The sequence below is a fragment of the Mesoplodon densirostris genome, chromosome 18 (assembly GCF_025265405.1).
Source record: "Mesoplodon densirostris isolate mMesDen1 chromosome 18, mMesDen1 primary haplotype, whole genome shotgun sequence".
Lineage (NCBI taxonomy): Eukaryota > Metazoa > Chordata > Mammalia > Artiodactyla > Ziphiidae > Mesoplodon > Mesoplodon densirostris.
The window spans coordinates 37399143-37416362 of NC_082678.1; the positions used below are offsets into that span (position 1 = coordinate 37399143).

General features: G+C 38.8%; 1 protein-coding gene across 15 annotated transcripts in view; it reads right to left on the bottom strand.

Moving 5' to 3' along the window:
* NCOR1 (nuclear receptor corepressor 1) overlaps positions 1-17220 on the bottom strand; it is a 149383-nt gene that overhangs the window by 102992 nt on the left and 29171 nt on the right. For all 15 annotated transcript variants that reach the window (XM_060082958.1, XM_060082960.1, XM_060082973.1 and 12 more), the window contains exons 3-5: positions 16062-16195; positions 8719-8911; positions 3651-3833 (exon numbers count right to left, since the gene is read on the bottom strand). In XM_060082958.1, coding sequence (XP_059938941.1) covers positions 3651-3833; positions 8719-8911; positions 16062-16195 — 510 coding nt within the window. The remainder of the gene's footprint in view (positions 1-3650; positions 3834-8718; positions 8912-16061; positions 16196-17220) is intronic.

Genomic DNA, 17220 nt, shown 5'->3' on the forward strand with positions numbered 1-17220 from the left:
GAAGCCCACGTGCCTAGAGCCCATGCTGCGCAACAAGAGAAGCCACTGCAATGAGAAGCCCACACACCGAAAACCAAGAGTAGCCCCTGCTCACCACAACTAGAGAAAGCCCGTGCACAGCAACAAAGACCCAACACAGCCAAAAATAAATAAATAAAAATAAATTAAAAAAAAAAGAATAATTTGATGAGAAAACTATAAAACTTTCTAAAAGACAATATAAGTAAACTTTTTAATGGTCCCACGGTAGTCTCATATAAAATCTACAGAAATTCTGTTCACCAAAAATACTGACCTAAATGTAAGAGCTAAAACTACAAAACTCCGAGAAGAAAAGATAGGTATAAATCTTTGTGACCTTGGATTATGCAACTTGGATTAAGGTTCTTAGATATGACACCAAAAGCGCAAGTGATGAAAGAAAAAATAAACTGGACTTCATCACAATTAAAAACTTTCTGCCCCGGTATGACTCTGTCCTGCTCAGCTGTCCTCTGAAAGGAAGTCACTTATCTCCGTTCACCTTCTCTCCCACCTAAGTGTGTGCCCCTGGGGCCCCAGAACTATCTTTTAGTTGTCAACCGAAGACCAACAAAGATTATCACTTCAAAGTGGAGAATGTTGAAAATGAGTGGTTATCTTTAGGAAGGGTCAGTTTCGGGGCTGGTGCAAAGGATGAAGTGCACACTCTTGAAGCAGACGCAGCCTAAGCAAAGCAGCCCTGGCAAGGTTGATAACGTCTGTACAGCCAATGGCTTCCCTGGGGGGCTCTGAAACAATACTACCTGTGGTCTAAAAGTAGTTCAGGGCTTGTACTTATTAGTGGACAGCACTTAGAAGATGCAGAGTAAGAAGATGAAGAAGAGGAGGATGTGAAACCCCTAAGTATATCTGGAAGTGGTAGCAAGGTTCCACAGAAAACTAGCAAAACTTGCTGATGAAGGCGAAGAGGAAGCTGAAGAAAAAGCTCCAGCAAAGAAATCTATATGATACTCCAGCCAAAAAGGCATAAAATCAAACCATAATGGAAGACTCAAAACCATCAAATACCAAGAGCAAAAAAGTCAAGAATCTTTCCCAAAAAAAGGGAAAAAAAAGAAAAAGAAAAAAAACCTCCGAAAACACCAAAAGGACCTAGCTCGGTATAAGACATTAAAAGTAAAAATGCAGGCAAGTCTAGGAAAAAGCACAATGAACAGTCCTGGTAAATTAAGACAGGGAGAGAGGAAAAGGAGAGACAAATACAAAGGAGAGTTCAAACTGAGTCTCATTAGCAATCCAGACTAAGTCTTCTATTTTAATCTCAATCCCCGTCCCTGACTTTCCAGCCACCCACACCCCTCTCCAGGCTAGAAGCAATCTCACTCTTGATTTCCTACAGCACTTTGTTTGACTGCTATGATTCAGTGAATCTTATACTTGGCCTTCTATTACTTATTCATTTGATTTACCTCTTTGACCATGTTTTAATCACTTTTGTATCTCCCTAGATGCTCAAATAAATATCTGAATGAATCAAATAGAGGAAATAACGGTTTTGTACATCAACGAATACTATCAGGAAAGTAAAAAGACAACTCACAGAATGAGAGAAAATGTTTGCAAATTATACATCTGAGTATGAAGAATACATAGAACTCTTACAACTCAACAATAAAAAGACAACCCAGCTAAAAAAGAACTGGGCAAAGGATCTGAACGAACATTTCTCTAAAGAAAATATGCAAATGGCCAACAAGCACATAAAGAGGTGTTCATCACTGGTTACTAAGAAAATGAAAATCAAAACCACAATGAGATACCACTTCACATGTACTAGGATAGCTATTTTTTAAAAAACCAACAACAAATGTTGACAAGGAAGTAGAGAAGGTGAAACCCTCCCTCATACACGGCTGGTGGGAATTTAAAATGACACAGCCACTTTGGAAAACAGTTTGGCAGTTCCTCAAAACTTTAAACAGAGATTTGTCACGTGACCCTGACAATTCTACTTCTAGTATATATCCAAGAGAACCAAAAAAAATGTCCACACAAAAACTAGTGTGTCCTAGCAGCACTATTCATAACAACCCAAAATGAACACAACCTAAATGCCATCAACTAACAAAACATAGTATATCCATGCAATGGGAATTTTGTGCTGATACAAGATACAGCATGGATGACTCTTGAAAACATGCTAAATAAAAGGAGTCAAAATGTCACATATTATGATTCTATATTTATCTAAAATGTCCAGAATAGGCAAATCCATACATAAGAGAGAAGAGGTTTATAGTTGTCAGGGGCTAGGGGGAGAGGGAAATAGAGTAGCTGCTAAAAGATACGTGGTTCCTTTCTGAAGTGATAAAAATGTTCTGGAGGGCCTCCCTGGTGGCGCAGTGGTTGAGAGTCCGCCTGCCGATGCAGGGGATACGGGTTCGTGCCCCGGTCCGGGAGGATCCCATATGCCGCGGAGCGGCTGGGCCAGTGAGCCATGGCCGCTGAGCCTGTGTGTCCGGAGCCTGTGCTCCGCAACGGGAGAGGCCACAACAGTGAGAGGCCCGCGTACCGCAAAAAAAAAAAAAAAAAAAAAAAAATGTTCTGGAAATATATAATGATGACAGTTGCACAATTTTATGAATACATAAAAGCCACTGAACCGTACACTTTAAAACTATACACCAGGGCTTCCCTGGTGGCACAGTGGTTGAGAGTCCGCCTGCCAACGCAGGGGACACAGGTTCGTGCCCCGGTCCGGGAGGATCCCACATGCCGCGGAGCGGCCAGGCCTGTGAGCCATGGCCGCTGAGCCTGCGCGTCCAGAGCCTGTGCTCCGCAACGGGAGAGGCCACAACAGTGAGAGGCCCACGTACCGCAAAAAAAAAAAAAAACAACAACTATACACTGAACTGTACACTTTAAAAGTGTACACTAAAGTATACACTTTAACCGTACACTTTCTTAATCTCAAAAAAAAACCCTCCCCCCAACCCCCCAGAAAGTGAAATGATGAGCCACAAATTAGAAGACACGTGCTATACACATACCTGACAAGAGGCTTCAGGAAACACTAAACATAAGAAAATGACAAAGTAACCATCCACACAAGGCACACAACCCATAAACAAATGAAAACAAGCTCTGTCTCATTCCTCATCAGAGAAATACAAATTAAAACTATTTCACATCCACGTGAAGGCAAGAACGTGCACAAACTGGAACGTGAACACACTGCCAGTGGGAGTATAAATGGTGCTGCCACCTCAGCAGATGTGGTCTCATCGAGCACATGTGAACACGTGCACATGCTCAGGCCACGGAACGCCATTCCTGGGCACACGCCCTAGAAAATCTGTCTACATGTGAACCAAAAACGTAGCACCATGTGTGGAACAGCAAGAAACTAGAAACAACACATCCAGTAAGAGCCAACACAGAATAGACAAATAAGTTTAGCTATCTGGAATCATAAAACTAGACAATACCACAAGAAAATGAATGGATGAAACTGAGGAAACTAACAGCAAAAATAAGCAAGTCACAGAACACACAAGGCATGATTTCCTTTACATAAAGTTAAAAATATGGAAAGTTCAACATTCTCTTGTTTAGGGAGACAAACATACATTCTGAGAATGTATTAAGCAGTAAAATCAAACACTTACTTGTTTCTTTTTCAGTTTAAGGATCTGCTGTTCTACTTTTGCAATTTCTCGATCTACACGATCCATACTCTGTATTAACTCTTCCTTTGAAAGTTTTGAAGGTGAAGCATTTTGATCATCTCCACATGGTTGCCCAGAGATTGGAGAGGAAGGAGCTTCATGTTTGACTCCAAATGCTGGATCCTTTAAGGAAGAAAATCAAGAACAAATGATTTCTCACCAACAGCCAATGTCAGCTTCAAGATCCTCTTGACTGAAAAAAGTGAATTTTAAAGCTTAGCAGAGCAATGTGTGCTCTCTATAGATGGCAGTCCTACGGTAGCAATTTTCTCCCTCCCTCCCTTTCTCTCTCTCACACACACACAAACCCACACCACTGATGTTTATAGTTTAGACATATCACTCACAATTTTGAAGATCCTAAAAGCTATCCAGAATGAGGTGGCTAAGTGGCTAACCAGCCTTTAGTACAACGATACTGAGACTTCTAATTTCTGCAGAAATAATAACGCAATCACGGCAAAGGAAGATACCAATTCCTCAGCCATTTCCTTGTAATGGCACTCCAAAAGGTCTGAACATGCATACCCTGTGTGCCCACCCAATGTAACAGCTATGATATGGCTGTTCCTATCAAAAAGTTTTCAGACTTTCCAAGGGCCAACAATGAGGTACAGAAGTCCGAGAAATGATCTAGAACTTTTGTTGCTACAATCACCCAGGCCTACCTTCATAAAGGGCAACTAAGCCTGCCCACCCTATAGCGTACATAACATCTCTTCAGCCAAATATATCATCCCACTCCAGCTCCAAACCAGCAGGGGACTATAGCAGATTGAAGGCCCCTCCACCCAAAACCTATCACCCCGTCAACACACACATGCACATGTGCACACACACACATACAGCCTACTAATCTCCAGTCTAAAGTGAAGATATAAGCAACACTGTAAAGCAGATAAATTTTATGTTAAGGTACTAGTTTTCTTTAGGGTATAAGAAGCCTAGAATGAGCATAGTTCCTAGGACTATAGAGCCCTCAATGTATTAAATAAGATTAACTGTGAGAAATCAGTAGTTCTAACCAAGAATGCACTTAATTATACCTGGATAGTTGTTCCAAAACACCTTGGAACAGAGATTTCAACTAAAACATAACATGTATATTCCTGAAAAGTCTGATATTCTGTAATAGTATAGTTAAATATAAGACTTCTGGGGAAAATGGGATTATGGTTATTACTTAAACTTTGCAAGCAGAGCATTAGCAAAAACAACAGCGACCCTAATAGAAGTAATAATACTGTTAAAGCTCCAATATTATTTGCATTTAGACTACAGTCAATTCTTTGGTAGCCATAAACCCTATAGTTTATGCTTCCTTTGTTAATCCTTGAGGTAGAAAACAGTAGAAAATAGTATGTTTCATCAAAATAAAACTCAGATTTGGGGTATAAAGATTTTTATCAACCTTTAAAAACAAAAAAGTACAGGAGAAAATGTCTTCGCAGTTTCTTTTCAACATTCCAATCTTCATTAGTTAGCTTAACACTGAAAAGCAGAGCAGTTCTTGAATTAACTAAGCCAGCTACTACCTGCACTAAATGAAAACTAAATGCAGACTTTTCAAATCTTTTTAAGGTCTTCGTCTATCTCAAAGGCTATTTCTTAATTACAAGACAGCTTGATCCTGAGAGCCTGAAATCATTCATGTGCAAGGAACAATCATTCACGAATCTTTAGGACTCCCATATCATTCTCTTACATATGCATATGAGCTAATTTGTGTTACATAACACGTATAACAAAAAACAGATTATATTTCGATTCAGCAGATTTTGAAAATGCTCCTCAGGTGATCTGATCCGTGCCCTAAGAACTACTATTACAAATCAGTATTTTCCACTGACTTCTTCTCTAGTTAAATATTTAACAAAAAACAAATTCCTTGAGTGTCTATTATATGACAGGCACTAGGCAGAGTGGTGAACAAAACAGGCATGATGCTCATCTTCAAAGAGTTTATAATTTTGTATTGGAACATTCTGATAGTAATGTGAGGGAAGAAGTTAAGATTCCTACCTCACATCTTATATCACAATGAAAGCCAAATAATAGCAAACATTTATATGAGATTTATTAGCAAATCACAAGAAGCCTCAAACAAACAAAAAAAGGCATTCACATTATCTTGAGCTCAGGAAAGCCAACAGCAAAAGACATTAAAAAAAAAAGATTGATGAATCAAAATAATTTTCTCTTCATCAAAATTGAAATAAAAAATTTTAAAGGCAAATGGAAAAAATCATTTGCAAAACATGAATTCTAACAACTCAATATAAAATAAAAAACACACCAACAGAAAAATGGGCAATAGATATGAAAAAGTAATTCATAAAACAGGAAAAATAAACAAATGAAAAAATGTTAAATTTTACTAACAAGCAAATAAATGCAAGTTAAAAATTTATCAAACAATGACTTTTTTAAAAACAGTAAATATGTGGTATCAGTAAGGGCACATAAGACCTGGGAGCCCTTATACCGTGCTATCAGGGACAAAAACTGGTTCACCTCCTTTGCAGGGCAATCTGGATACACCCATGAAAATCTTAAAATATGCCAACTCTGGTCTCTAATTACTTACACTAACAGGAATTTACCTTAGGGAAATAAATAAGACTGTATACCAAAAAAATCAACCTAGGGACTTCCCTGGTGGTCCAGCAATTAGGACTTCGCACTTTTGAGGGTTCCATCCCTGGTCAGGGAACTAAGATGCCGCAAGCCACACAGCACAGCCAAAAAAAAACCAAACACAAAAATCAACCTAAAGAAAATATGTCATTGTTCTAATGAGCAAATGAGGTAACCTACATGTGTGGCAATTAAATAAATTACTTTATATCCATATATGGAATATGACTAAAAATAAAATTGTAAACTTAATGAGACAAAAAGTATGTATTTAAGCAAAAATAAAGTTATATACAATATGCAAAGCGAACACATTAAAATATGCACAATTAACAACAATTTCTAACTGGTGAGACTAACTTTTTCTTTCAAACTTATCTAATTTAATCCTTCTATAAATGATATACCTGGGCTTAACAACATTAGAAAAAGGAAAAAAACTAATAGATGCTAATTCTTTCAAAATCCCTACTTCTAAAAAATGGAAAGTCATGATTTACAACTTGCGGGGGGGAGAGCAGGACTAGGGGTCAGAGGTCATGGGTTCTCACTCCAACTCAGGAGGCTCGACCTAGGTCACTTAATTTTTTTAATATCTGTCTTCTCTACTATAAAATGGAAATCAGCTGTACTCTGATCCAACATAACACATTATTTAAATGGATGAAGTTTTAAGATCTCTTTCTGCCAAAAAAAATCTATAGCTATAAATTACCTTTGTGGTCATTTATTCAGCCTTGGAAGAAGACCTTTATTCACTGTATTTCTTTCTTTTTTTCCTTCTTTTTTAGTTTATTATTATTATTATTATTTTTGCTGTGCACAGGCCTCTCACTGTTGTGGCCTCTCCCGCTGCAGAGCACAGGCTCCGGACGTGCAGGCTCAGCGGCCATGGCTCACGGGCCCAGCCACTCCGCGGCATGTGGGATCTTCCCAGACCGGGGCACAAACCCGTGTCCCTCGCATCGGCAGGCAGGCTCTCAACCACTGCACCACCAGGGAAGCCCCTTTCCTTCTTTTTTAAATGTTTCAAACATTTCTTATAAACCCATAGACTATAATACAGATACTTCACATAGTGAAGCAGGTCTCAATATTCCTAGAAGCTTAGTTCATTTCTAGCTTATCACAAAGAGCTTTCCCCACCCAACTTATTATTTTGAAATTTTTCAAATTTACATAAGAGTTGAAAGACTAGCATAATGGACACTCAATATCTTCATCTAGATTCACTAGTTGTAACATTTTGCTATATTTGCTTTGTCTCTATACACATGCACACACCTACCTTTTTTTTCCCCAGTTGATCTATTTGAAAATAAATTGCAAACATATTCACTATCTTTTAAATCATTTCTCACTGCATAAAAACTCAAAGAAAATGTGTATTTATTTATCTGATATCAGGGTGGACAGGGCCATTAGCCATAAAGGCAAATAAATTTTATGGGAAAGATATTTGATAACAAAAAGGCAGGGGTAAGAGATATGAACATATGATAGTAAAGGGGTTAACACTTTATTGTTCAAAGTGTTTTAAAGAATTAGTTTATTCTTTCTACAACAAATATTTATTCAGTACCTACTAAGTGCCAGGTACTTCCTAATCTGAAGATTTAATGACAAGCAAAATAGACAGTTAAATATGATAAACTCAGCAACAAAATAAGGGCATAATACAGGAAGATGCATTTCACAAAAGAAAGGCAAATAACAATAAACATAAGAGAAAAAGAGGTTTGATCTTAGTAGAACCTTCTCAAATCCACAATACACACTGCTTGAAATGTCACAAGATATAGCTACATATTAAAAGTATAACAGTTACCTCTAAGACAGAGAATTATAGATAACTTTTTTCCTCTGTATTTGCAAGAATATATTTTTTACATAAATTAGAAGAAGAAACTTTCTTTACAAAAATTATAAGCACAATTAAACCTTACCTAAAACGTGTCTTCTCCTATGCAGTAAGTTAATACACTGCAACTGAATTTAAAGGTATTATTTAAAATTTAATTTAAATTTAACAGAACTGTGCTAGTCTTGAGTCTGACCACATTTTACAGCCCAACAAGCCGACATAAAATGCTTGAGATTCAACAGCAATTGAATGTCATTCAACAGCAATTTTCCTTTACAGCAGTCCTCAGATTGTTTTCATTTACCAAAAAGTTAAAAGTACTGACTTTAAAAGTCTGGAGTATTAAGTCTGTGGTTTTTAGTTTTGTTTAACAAAATTTTTACTTTCCCATAGCACTAACCTTTAGAGACTGGCATAACTGGACTTTCTTTTAGGCGCTGTGCCTGAATATGGCTAAACAAACATTTCAGACCAACAACTCCACAGGGTAAGAGAACAAATATTTACCTTCTTAGCATCTGCAGAAGACCTCACCCCTTCTGGCAGCGTGTGCACTAAAGGTAACACCGCAGCGCTGACCCGCTGGAAATGGGAATCAGAAACCTGCTCCAGACGTGGTCGCTTGGATTCCAGTGAATCATGATCCACCGGGGAAGGGCCTGGATGAAACTGCTCATATCCAGTTCTCCTTTCTTGAGGCCTAATACATACAAAGAAAATAATCAGTTGAAAATGTTTAAGTGATGTACAACTTCCTGCTAACATCCCTGGTTGAACTTTGAAATAAAAGAAAAGTTATGCTCACTTTCAAGTGAATTCCCTCACCCCAGGAGAATATATACCTCACTATAAAGTACTATTAAACTTAAATCCTGATAGGAAAAGTTTCTTCAGGGGAGGTGGGAGTAGAGGTGATAAAGTACTGAAAGTTGTAACAGAAGATTTCAACTTGCAGAAAATCTGAAGTTGCTGAAAAATATCCATAAAGTATTTTTAAACCTATGCCATAATAACTGAATATAATCTAGACCAGAAGAGCCACCATTTTCAACCAGTAATAAAAGCAAGCAGGGAAAAAAAGAAAAAAACTCCCAGCAACTGCCACATGGAAAGATAAATGACTTGAGTTGTGAGGTATTATTAAGACTTAAAAACAAGTCTCTTGAGTGGGAATGCAACAGTACTTTGAATACATAATTCTGATCCCTAAAACATGTATTTTGTCTAGTTTCCCTAAGTACATAAGTATCTTGAAGGTCAGGAATCTGTTTTTAATTTCTCTACATGATATACTGTATAGAGTACTATGTATGGGTGTTTGTTAATTTGACTTTTCATTTTCTACCAAAGTATTTACAGAAGCGACATCTTACCTATGGCCAAGTTAAACGAATGTCTCACAAAACAACTTTTCATTGAAAAGTTAATCATGGGGTTTGGTTTTTAGGATAGATGATAAAATAAACCCTGAGGTCTATAATTTTATTATACTTCAAAAATTTGAAATCTCATTCAAGACATAAGATCCCATTGTCTCCTTAAAATTCACAATGATGTCACAAAAAATACTGGAGTAGGAAGCTTCAGGAGTAAGACAAGGATGCCTGTTTTTGCCACTTCTTTTCAATATAGTATTGGGAACTCTTATCAGAATATTAGGCAAGAAAAGAGAGAAAGGCATCCAAATTGAAAAAGAAGAAGTATTTCTATTCGCACATGACACAGTCTCATATGTAGAAAACTCAAAAGAATCCACAAAAAAATGTTAGAGCTAATAAATGAACAGAGCAAAGTTACAGGTCAACATGCAAAAATCAGTTTTATTTCTATACACTGGCAATGAACAATCTGGACACGAAATTAAGAAAACAATTCCAGGACTTCCGTGGTGGCGCAGTGGTTAAGAACCCACCTCCCAATGCAGGGGACACAGGTTCAAGCCCTGGTCCAGGAAGATCCCACATGCTGCAGAGCAACTAACCCCGTGCGCCACAACTACTGAGCCTGCACTCTAGAGCCCACGAGCCACAACTACTGAGCCTGCATCCTACAACTACTGAAGCCCGAGTGCCTAGAGCCCATGCTCCGCAACAAGAGAAGCCACCACAATGAGAAGCCCATGCACCGCAAGGAAGAGTAGCCCCCACTCCCCGCAACTAGAGAAAGCCTGTACGCAGCAACGAAGACCCAACACAGCCAAAAATAAATTTATTTTTTAATAATAATAATTTTTAAAAAAACTAATACCATATGATGGTGTAGCCACTTTGTAAACAGTCTGGTAGTTTCCCAAATGGCAAACAAAAAAACTACCATGTAATCAGCAATCCTACTCCTAGGTATATGACCAAGAAAAAGGAATATATAGATAGCCACAGAAAAATTTGTGCTTGAAAACAGCTATCAATTGATGAATAGAAAAATAAAATGTGATATTTCCAAAACAAAAAAACAAAAAAACAGATTTTCATACTAAAATGTCTCTGTAGCCTTTTAGACTTAAAATTCCCTACATTTTACTGACTTTCATCATCTCTTAGTATCATCTTTAAATAGCTTTAAAACAAATTTATCAAATGAATTTTTTATTGAAATGTACCTAATCATTTTAATTTTTTAAAAAAGATAACCCCTCTCCCCGCCGGCCGGGGGCGCTCTAGATGCTGCACGGAGACCCTCTGCACCCCTGCGTACATGGCGCTGCGAGTGGTGCGGAGCTTGCGGGCCACGGTCTGCAGCCTGCGCGCCATCTCTGCGTCCCTGCCTGCCGCGGGCCTGGGGACTGCGGGCGGGTGCTGTCCGGGCGCTGCGCACCGGACCCGCTCTGCTGTCCGGTCGTAAATTCAGACAAATATGAATGGGTAACAACAGAAAACGGTGTTGGAACAGTGGGAATCAGCAATTTTGCACAGGAAGCTTTGGGAGATGTTGTTTACTGTAGTCTGCCTGAAGCTGGGAGAAAATTGAACAAACGAGGAATTCGGTGCTCTGCAAAGTGTGAAAGCTGCTAGTGAACTATATTCTCCTCTATCAGAAGTAACTGAAATTAACGAAGCTCTAGCAGAAAATCCAGGACTTCTCAAATCTTGTTATGAAGATGGTTGGCTGATCAAGATGACCCTCAGTAACCCTTCAGCACTAGATGAACTAATGAGTGAAGAAGCATATGAGAAATACATAAAATCTATTGAGGAGTGAAAATGGAACCCCTAAATAAACTAGTTTAAAACAACTTAATCTAGCATAGTTGTCTTAAATTAGTGGTGGACAGATTTTTAAAAAGCAACTTTTAGCAAAAGAAACTACTCACAACAATGTTGCCTGAAGAAAATACCCCTTAACTTCCTAATGATTTCAGATAAACACTATGCATCTTTTTCACAACACCCTGTGATTTTTAGGCTAGTCTCCAGTTATAATATTCAGAATTTCTTAAATTATCTGTGGTAAAACTAGTTATAAAAATTATCTAATTCAAGGATAACACTGTTATCTTAACCTTATATAATACTGTAACTTGCTTAGAGCCATCCCTGGATTTGGGTCAAAATACTCAATGAACTTGCCACTGGAAATAAATGGCAGTGGAGAAAAGTTTGTTAGTTGTATAGTGTCCAATGAAGAACATTACTATCTTAATTTTGCAGTACACTGTGTTTGCTGGGTGCTATTTTTATACAGTGAAGCAACAGCCTTGCAGGAAAATAAGGAACAGTTTAATAATAAAATAGTCAACTTCTTAAAAAAAAAAGATAACCCTCATTTAGGGGAAATATGTCATAAACTTCATAGCTATTCAAAATAGTGGCCCACAAAGACCATCTAGAATTACATCTATTTATTTTATTTATTCCCAGCTAAGGAAGGCTGTTGTCTGAAACAAAATTAATTTCACTTAAATTTAAAAATGTATAAATATGATTTGGCCTCTTTCGTTGCTCAAGGGAAAACCAATTATCTGAGTTTCAGTGAATCTTTTATAATATCTGAAACTACCTCAGTTGTTCTGTATCTGCTTATCTAAATATCCAAATACTCTAAAATGTCATTTGGACTAATTTTTCCAATGAAATCTATAAAACATGATGAATGACATTCACACAGAAATGACTCTTACATTTTATGGGTGCTGTGTTTATAAAATGATAAGTATCTGCTAACAAAAAAATTCCTGGAATATATAACAGAACTAAACAGCAAATCACCCCAAATCCCACCACATAGAAACAACTATAATTAGGGGTGAATATCATTCCCAGACATCATTTTTATATATGGATGTATGGATATACAGGCAAAAATAAAACAACAGAAGAATCACCATATTTTTTAAATACAGAATATTTGGTTTATCTTTATACAGATAAGTATATAAGAAAGAAAAAGAAATGAAATAAAGGAAAGAATTGCTATATTCCAGGTCAACACTCCTTTAGCGCCAAGAAATCAGTTCCTAAAAAATTCTTGCTAAAGGGTTAGGAAAATAATTATGAAGAGCATTAATTAAAATTATGATTTTAATTTTTTAACCTAACATATTTCCATTTTAGAAGTCATCAAATCACTCTAGGCACAGTTTTCTTTTTTTTTTTTTTAAGATAAATTTATTTATTTATTTACTTATTTTTGGCTGCGTTGAGTCTTAGTTGCCACGCGCAGGCTTTCTCTACTGCGGCAAGCAGGGGCTACTCTTCGTTGCGGTGGCTTCTCTTGTTGCAGAGTATGGGCTCTAGGTGCACGGGCTTCAGTAGTTGCAGCACGCGGGCTGAGTAGTTGTGGCTCACGGGCTCTAGAGAGCAGGCTCAGTAGTTGTGGCGCACGGGCTTAGCCGCTCCGCGGCATGTGGGATCTTCCCAGACCAGGGCTTGAACCCGTGTCCCCTGCGTTGGCAGGAGGATTCGTAACCACTGCACAACCAGAGAAGTCTCCACACACACTTTTCAAATGCATACCTTTAAACATTCTTCCAATACTTATCTACCTCTGATTTGAGATACTTATATTATTTTTACTTTGTCAAGATTTGGTCCTGATATTCCGTTAAAGAACCATAATTCATCGAGATGTCTCATATGGACTTTCCACTTGAATGGGTTTATGGCTACTGTAGTCCTTTTACCACGGCTTCCATTCTTTGTTTGACTGGATTCCATTACGTAGATATTCTTCAAGAAGCTTTAGATGCTCAGTGCTTTCATGTCTAAAAACGCCTGCTTGTTGCTTTTAAACGTGTCTGATATAATATTCTTGGATCTCAATTTCTTTTTCTCAGAATTTTGTAGCTATTGCTCTACTATTAATATCTTCTGTCAGATTCTTTTCCCCCTATCAAAGATTTGTGTTTTGCTTCCTGGATTCCTGATTCTTTTACTTAGCCTTAAACTTTAATGATAACCAGGATCTGTCTCAGTATTGATCATTCTGTGCAAATTTTTCTGGGAGTAAGGTATGTCCTATCAACCTATTGAGTTCTTCCTTCACATTAACGGGAAAAAAAGTGGGTTTTTTTTTAAGTTATGAATATTATTTCCTTTCCTTTACCAGGTTCTCCACCTCGGAAACACATGTTCTTATGACATGTTGGATGATTTTAATTTGCCCTCCTTATTTATCCACTTCTTTCTAATTGCTTTAATCTCTGTCCTTTTCTTCTGCATCCACTTTGATCATTCCTAGACCTTTCTTCCAAGACAAAGGTCTGACTTTCAGCCACATCTATTTTATTCCATGTTCCTTCTCACTTTATATATTCAATTTAAAATGGTGGTCTTGGGGGCACAGGAATGTCCAATCTTTCATTTTATCTGATATGGTTGCCTTATTTTGCTTTTGAATACTTCATTATTAATTTTAAGTTCTACAGTGCACAGCACTCACGTGGCATGCCCTTTGTTTTTCATCTTCTTTACACACATGGGTCTTTGTTTTTGGAACACTGTATTGCTTTAATCTTCCTTTCCAGAAATATGTTTTCCCTGTTCATGGCATCCCTTACCCTCTTGCTCAGACATACTATGAGCAACCCTACCCAGACTTCTTCTTTGGTGTGGAATGGTGTGTGGGCGTTTTCCTTGCTCATCCCCACTTTGCCTGGAATGTGTTTGTCTACAGATGGAGGACTGGATATGGCTTTCTAAATACTTTTCTGGAAGTATATAGCCTGAGGAAACAGAAAAGTGGGGGCAAATCAGGGGAAAACTGGGATGGGGCTGTGACAGACTTTGCTAAGGATCCTGGCCCGCTCCACCAGCCGCACATGTAAAGCAGTCCTGAGGGCTTTGGCTCAGCACTTTGGAAAGTGGCACACTGTAACTATCCTTCCTGCAGAACAGCATAATGGGGATTCCTAAGCCAACCGTTCACCACATCATCACCCCAACTCATGTCTTCCCAAATTAGGGAGCAATCATGAGAAATCCTATGACTATACTAACCTTCTTTGAGAGTAAAGTAGGAACTAGGAGGCCAAGTTGTGCAATATTCTTCTCATTCCTTCCTTGAATGCCACTTTTCCAAGTTTATGGCAGTGGCTGTATCCTTTCCTTCTTTATGCAGGGTGCATTTTTAGCCCTTTTTAAAAAAACCATCTTCGTATATTTGCTAGATAGTAGAGGAGAGTGATCTGAATTCTCTCCACAATCTTCACCAAGAAATGCATTTTACAATGATTTTAAACATGGCCAAATAATTTCAAACCTTTTATCATCTTAAAACCTAAACAGTAATCATATTTTTAAAATAGTAAATCAGGTTCTTTACAAAACTGCTAAAACAAAACTTCAAAATCCTTTCGATTAAGAGTGAGAATGGAGTAAAAGACCACAGAAATGGTAAGGACCCTGGAGAAAATGAGTACCTGCCATGGACAGGGCCAACATTACCTGACCAAATACTTATCCTTTGCAGACAATGCCATTATTATCCTCATTTTTTTTTTTTTTTTTTTTTTGTGGTACGCGGGCCTCTCACTGCTGTGGCCTCTCCCATTGTGGAGCACAGGCTCTGGACGCGCAGGCTCAGCGGCCATGGCTCACGGGCCCAGCCACTCCGTGGCATGTGGGATCCTCCCGGACCGGGGCACGAACCCGTGTCCCCTGCATCGGCAGGCGGACTCTCAACCATCTGCGCCACCAGGGAAGCCCTATTATCCTCATTTTTACAGGTAGAAAACTAAGGTCTGAGAAGTCTAAATCACTGACTGGCAACCCTGTCTGCAAATGAGAATGACCTGGGCCCAATCCCAGAGACTCATTTAATTATTCTGGGATGGGACTTGGGAATCAAGCTTTTAAACCTCCCCAGGTGGTCCTAATATACATCCTGAATTGAGAACACCTGTTTACACAATGCTACAAAGTCCACAACAGCTGACCAGGATTCAAACCTAGGTCAACCTGACTGACCACTACACAGCATTAACTCCGAACTCTGGAAACAAGTTTTTTTTTTTTTTTTTTTTTTGCAGTATGTGGGCCTCTCACTGTTGTGGAATCTCCCTTTGCGGAGCACAGGCTCCGGACGCACAGGCCCAGCGGCCATGGCTCACGGGCCCAGCCGCTCTGCAGCATGTGGGATCCTCCCAGACCGGGGCACGAACCTGTTTCCCCTGCATCGGCAGGCGGACTCTCAACCACTGCGCCACCAGGGAAGCCCTGGAAACAAGTTTTTAAGAGTTTGTTAACTATTATGACAACTACTCCAAAAGGTCAACAAATATAAAAGAGCTCAAAATATAAACTGTAATGACAGCTTGGTTAATAAGATTACAAGATAAATATAACAAAATTAAAGTAATAAAATAAATGACACAAGTTCAGTCCTGGATGGAAACATAAAAGAAAGCCTGTTACCTGTCAGAACCTGGGTGAAACTCTGAAAGCAGGGAAGGTCGTCTACGAAGCTGCTGCTGCTGCTGTTGCTGCAAGAGCTGTGAGGCCTGACTGACTTCGAGATGAGAAGAACGATAATCAGGGACTGCAAACTCCTAGTGGTAAAATAATCATAAACTAATTATTAACCAAGAAGTGAAAAGCATCATGAAACCAAACCAAGGACAAATGAACAAAGGCAGTTATGGTCCACTAAGTATGGAAAGAAGCAGCAATGATTTCAATCCTTCACTGATTTAACTCTTTCCCATAACCTAAAACAATCAACATTAACTATATATCATTCAAAAGAATTCAAAATGAGATTTCCTGTTCAACCTATATATTTTTTTTAATTTTTAAAAATTTACTTATTTATTTATGGGGGCACTGGGTCTTCATTGCTGCACGTGGGCTTTCTCTATTTGTGGCGAGCAGGGGCTACTCTTGGTTGCGGTGCAGGGGCTTCTCATTGCGGTGGCTTCTCTTGTTGCAGAGCACGGGCTCTAGGCTCACGCGGGCTTCAGTAGTTGCAGCACACGGGCTCAGCAGTTGTGGCTCGCGGGCTCTAGAGTGCAGGCTCAGTAGTTGTGGAGTACAGGCTTAGCTGCTCTGCAGCATGTAGGATCTTCCCAGACCAGGGCTCCAACCCGTGTCCCCTGCAGTGGCAGGCAGATTCTTTTTTTTTTTTAATATATTTATTTATTTTATTTATTTATTTTTGGCTGCATTGGGTCTTTGTTGCTGCGTGTGGGCTTTCTCTAGTTGCGCCAAGTGGGGGCTACTCTTCATTGTGGTGTGCAGGCTTCTCATTGCAGTGGCTTCTCTTGTCACAGAGCACGGGCTCTAGCCTCGCAGGCTTCAGTAGTTGTGGCACATGGGCTTAGTCGCTACGCAGCATGTGCAATCGTCCCGGGCCAGGGCTCGAACCCGTGTCCCCTGCATTGGCAGGCGGATTCTTAACCACTGCACCACCAGGGAAGCCCAACAGGCAGATTCTTAACCACTGCGCTACCAGGGAAGTCTCAACCTATATTTGATTTATTCTTCTAATAACATATCACAATAACTCCTAATCTATATTATTCACATAATAAGGTCTCAAACCTTTGTGTTCAATATGAAATCCTAAAAAGCATTC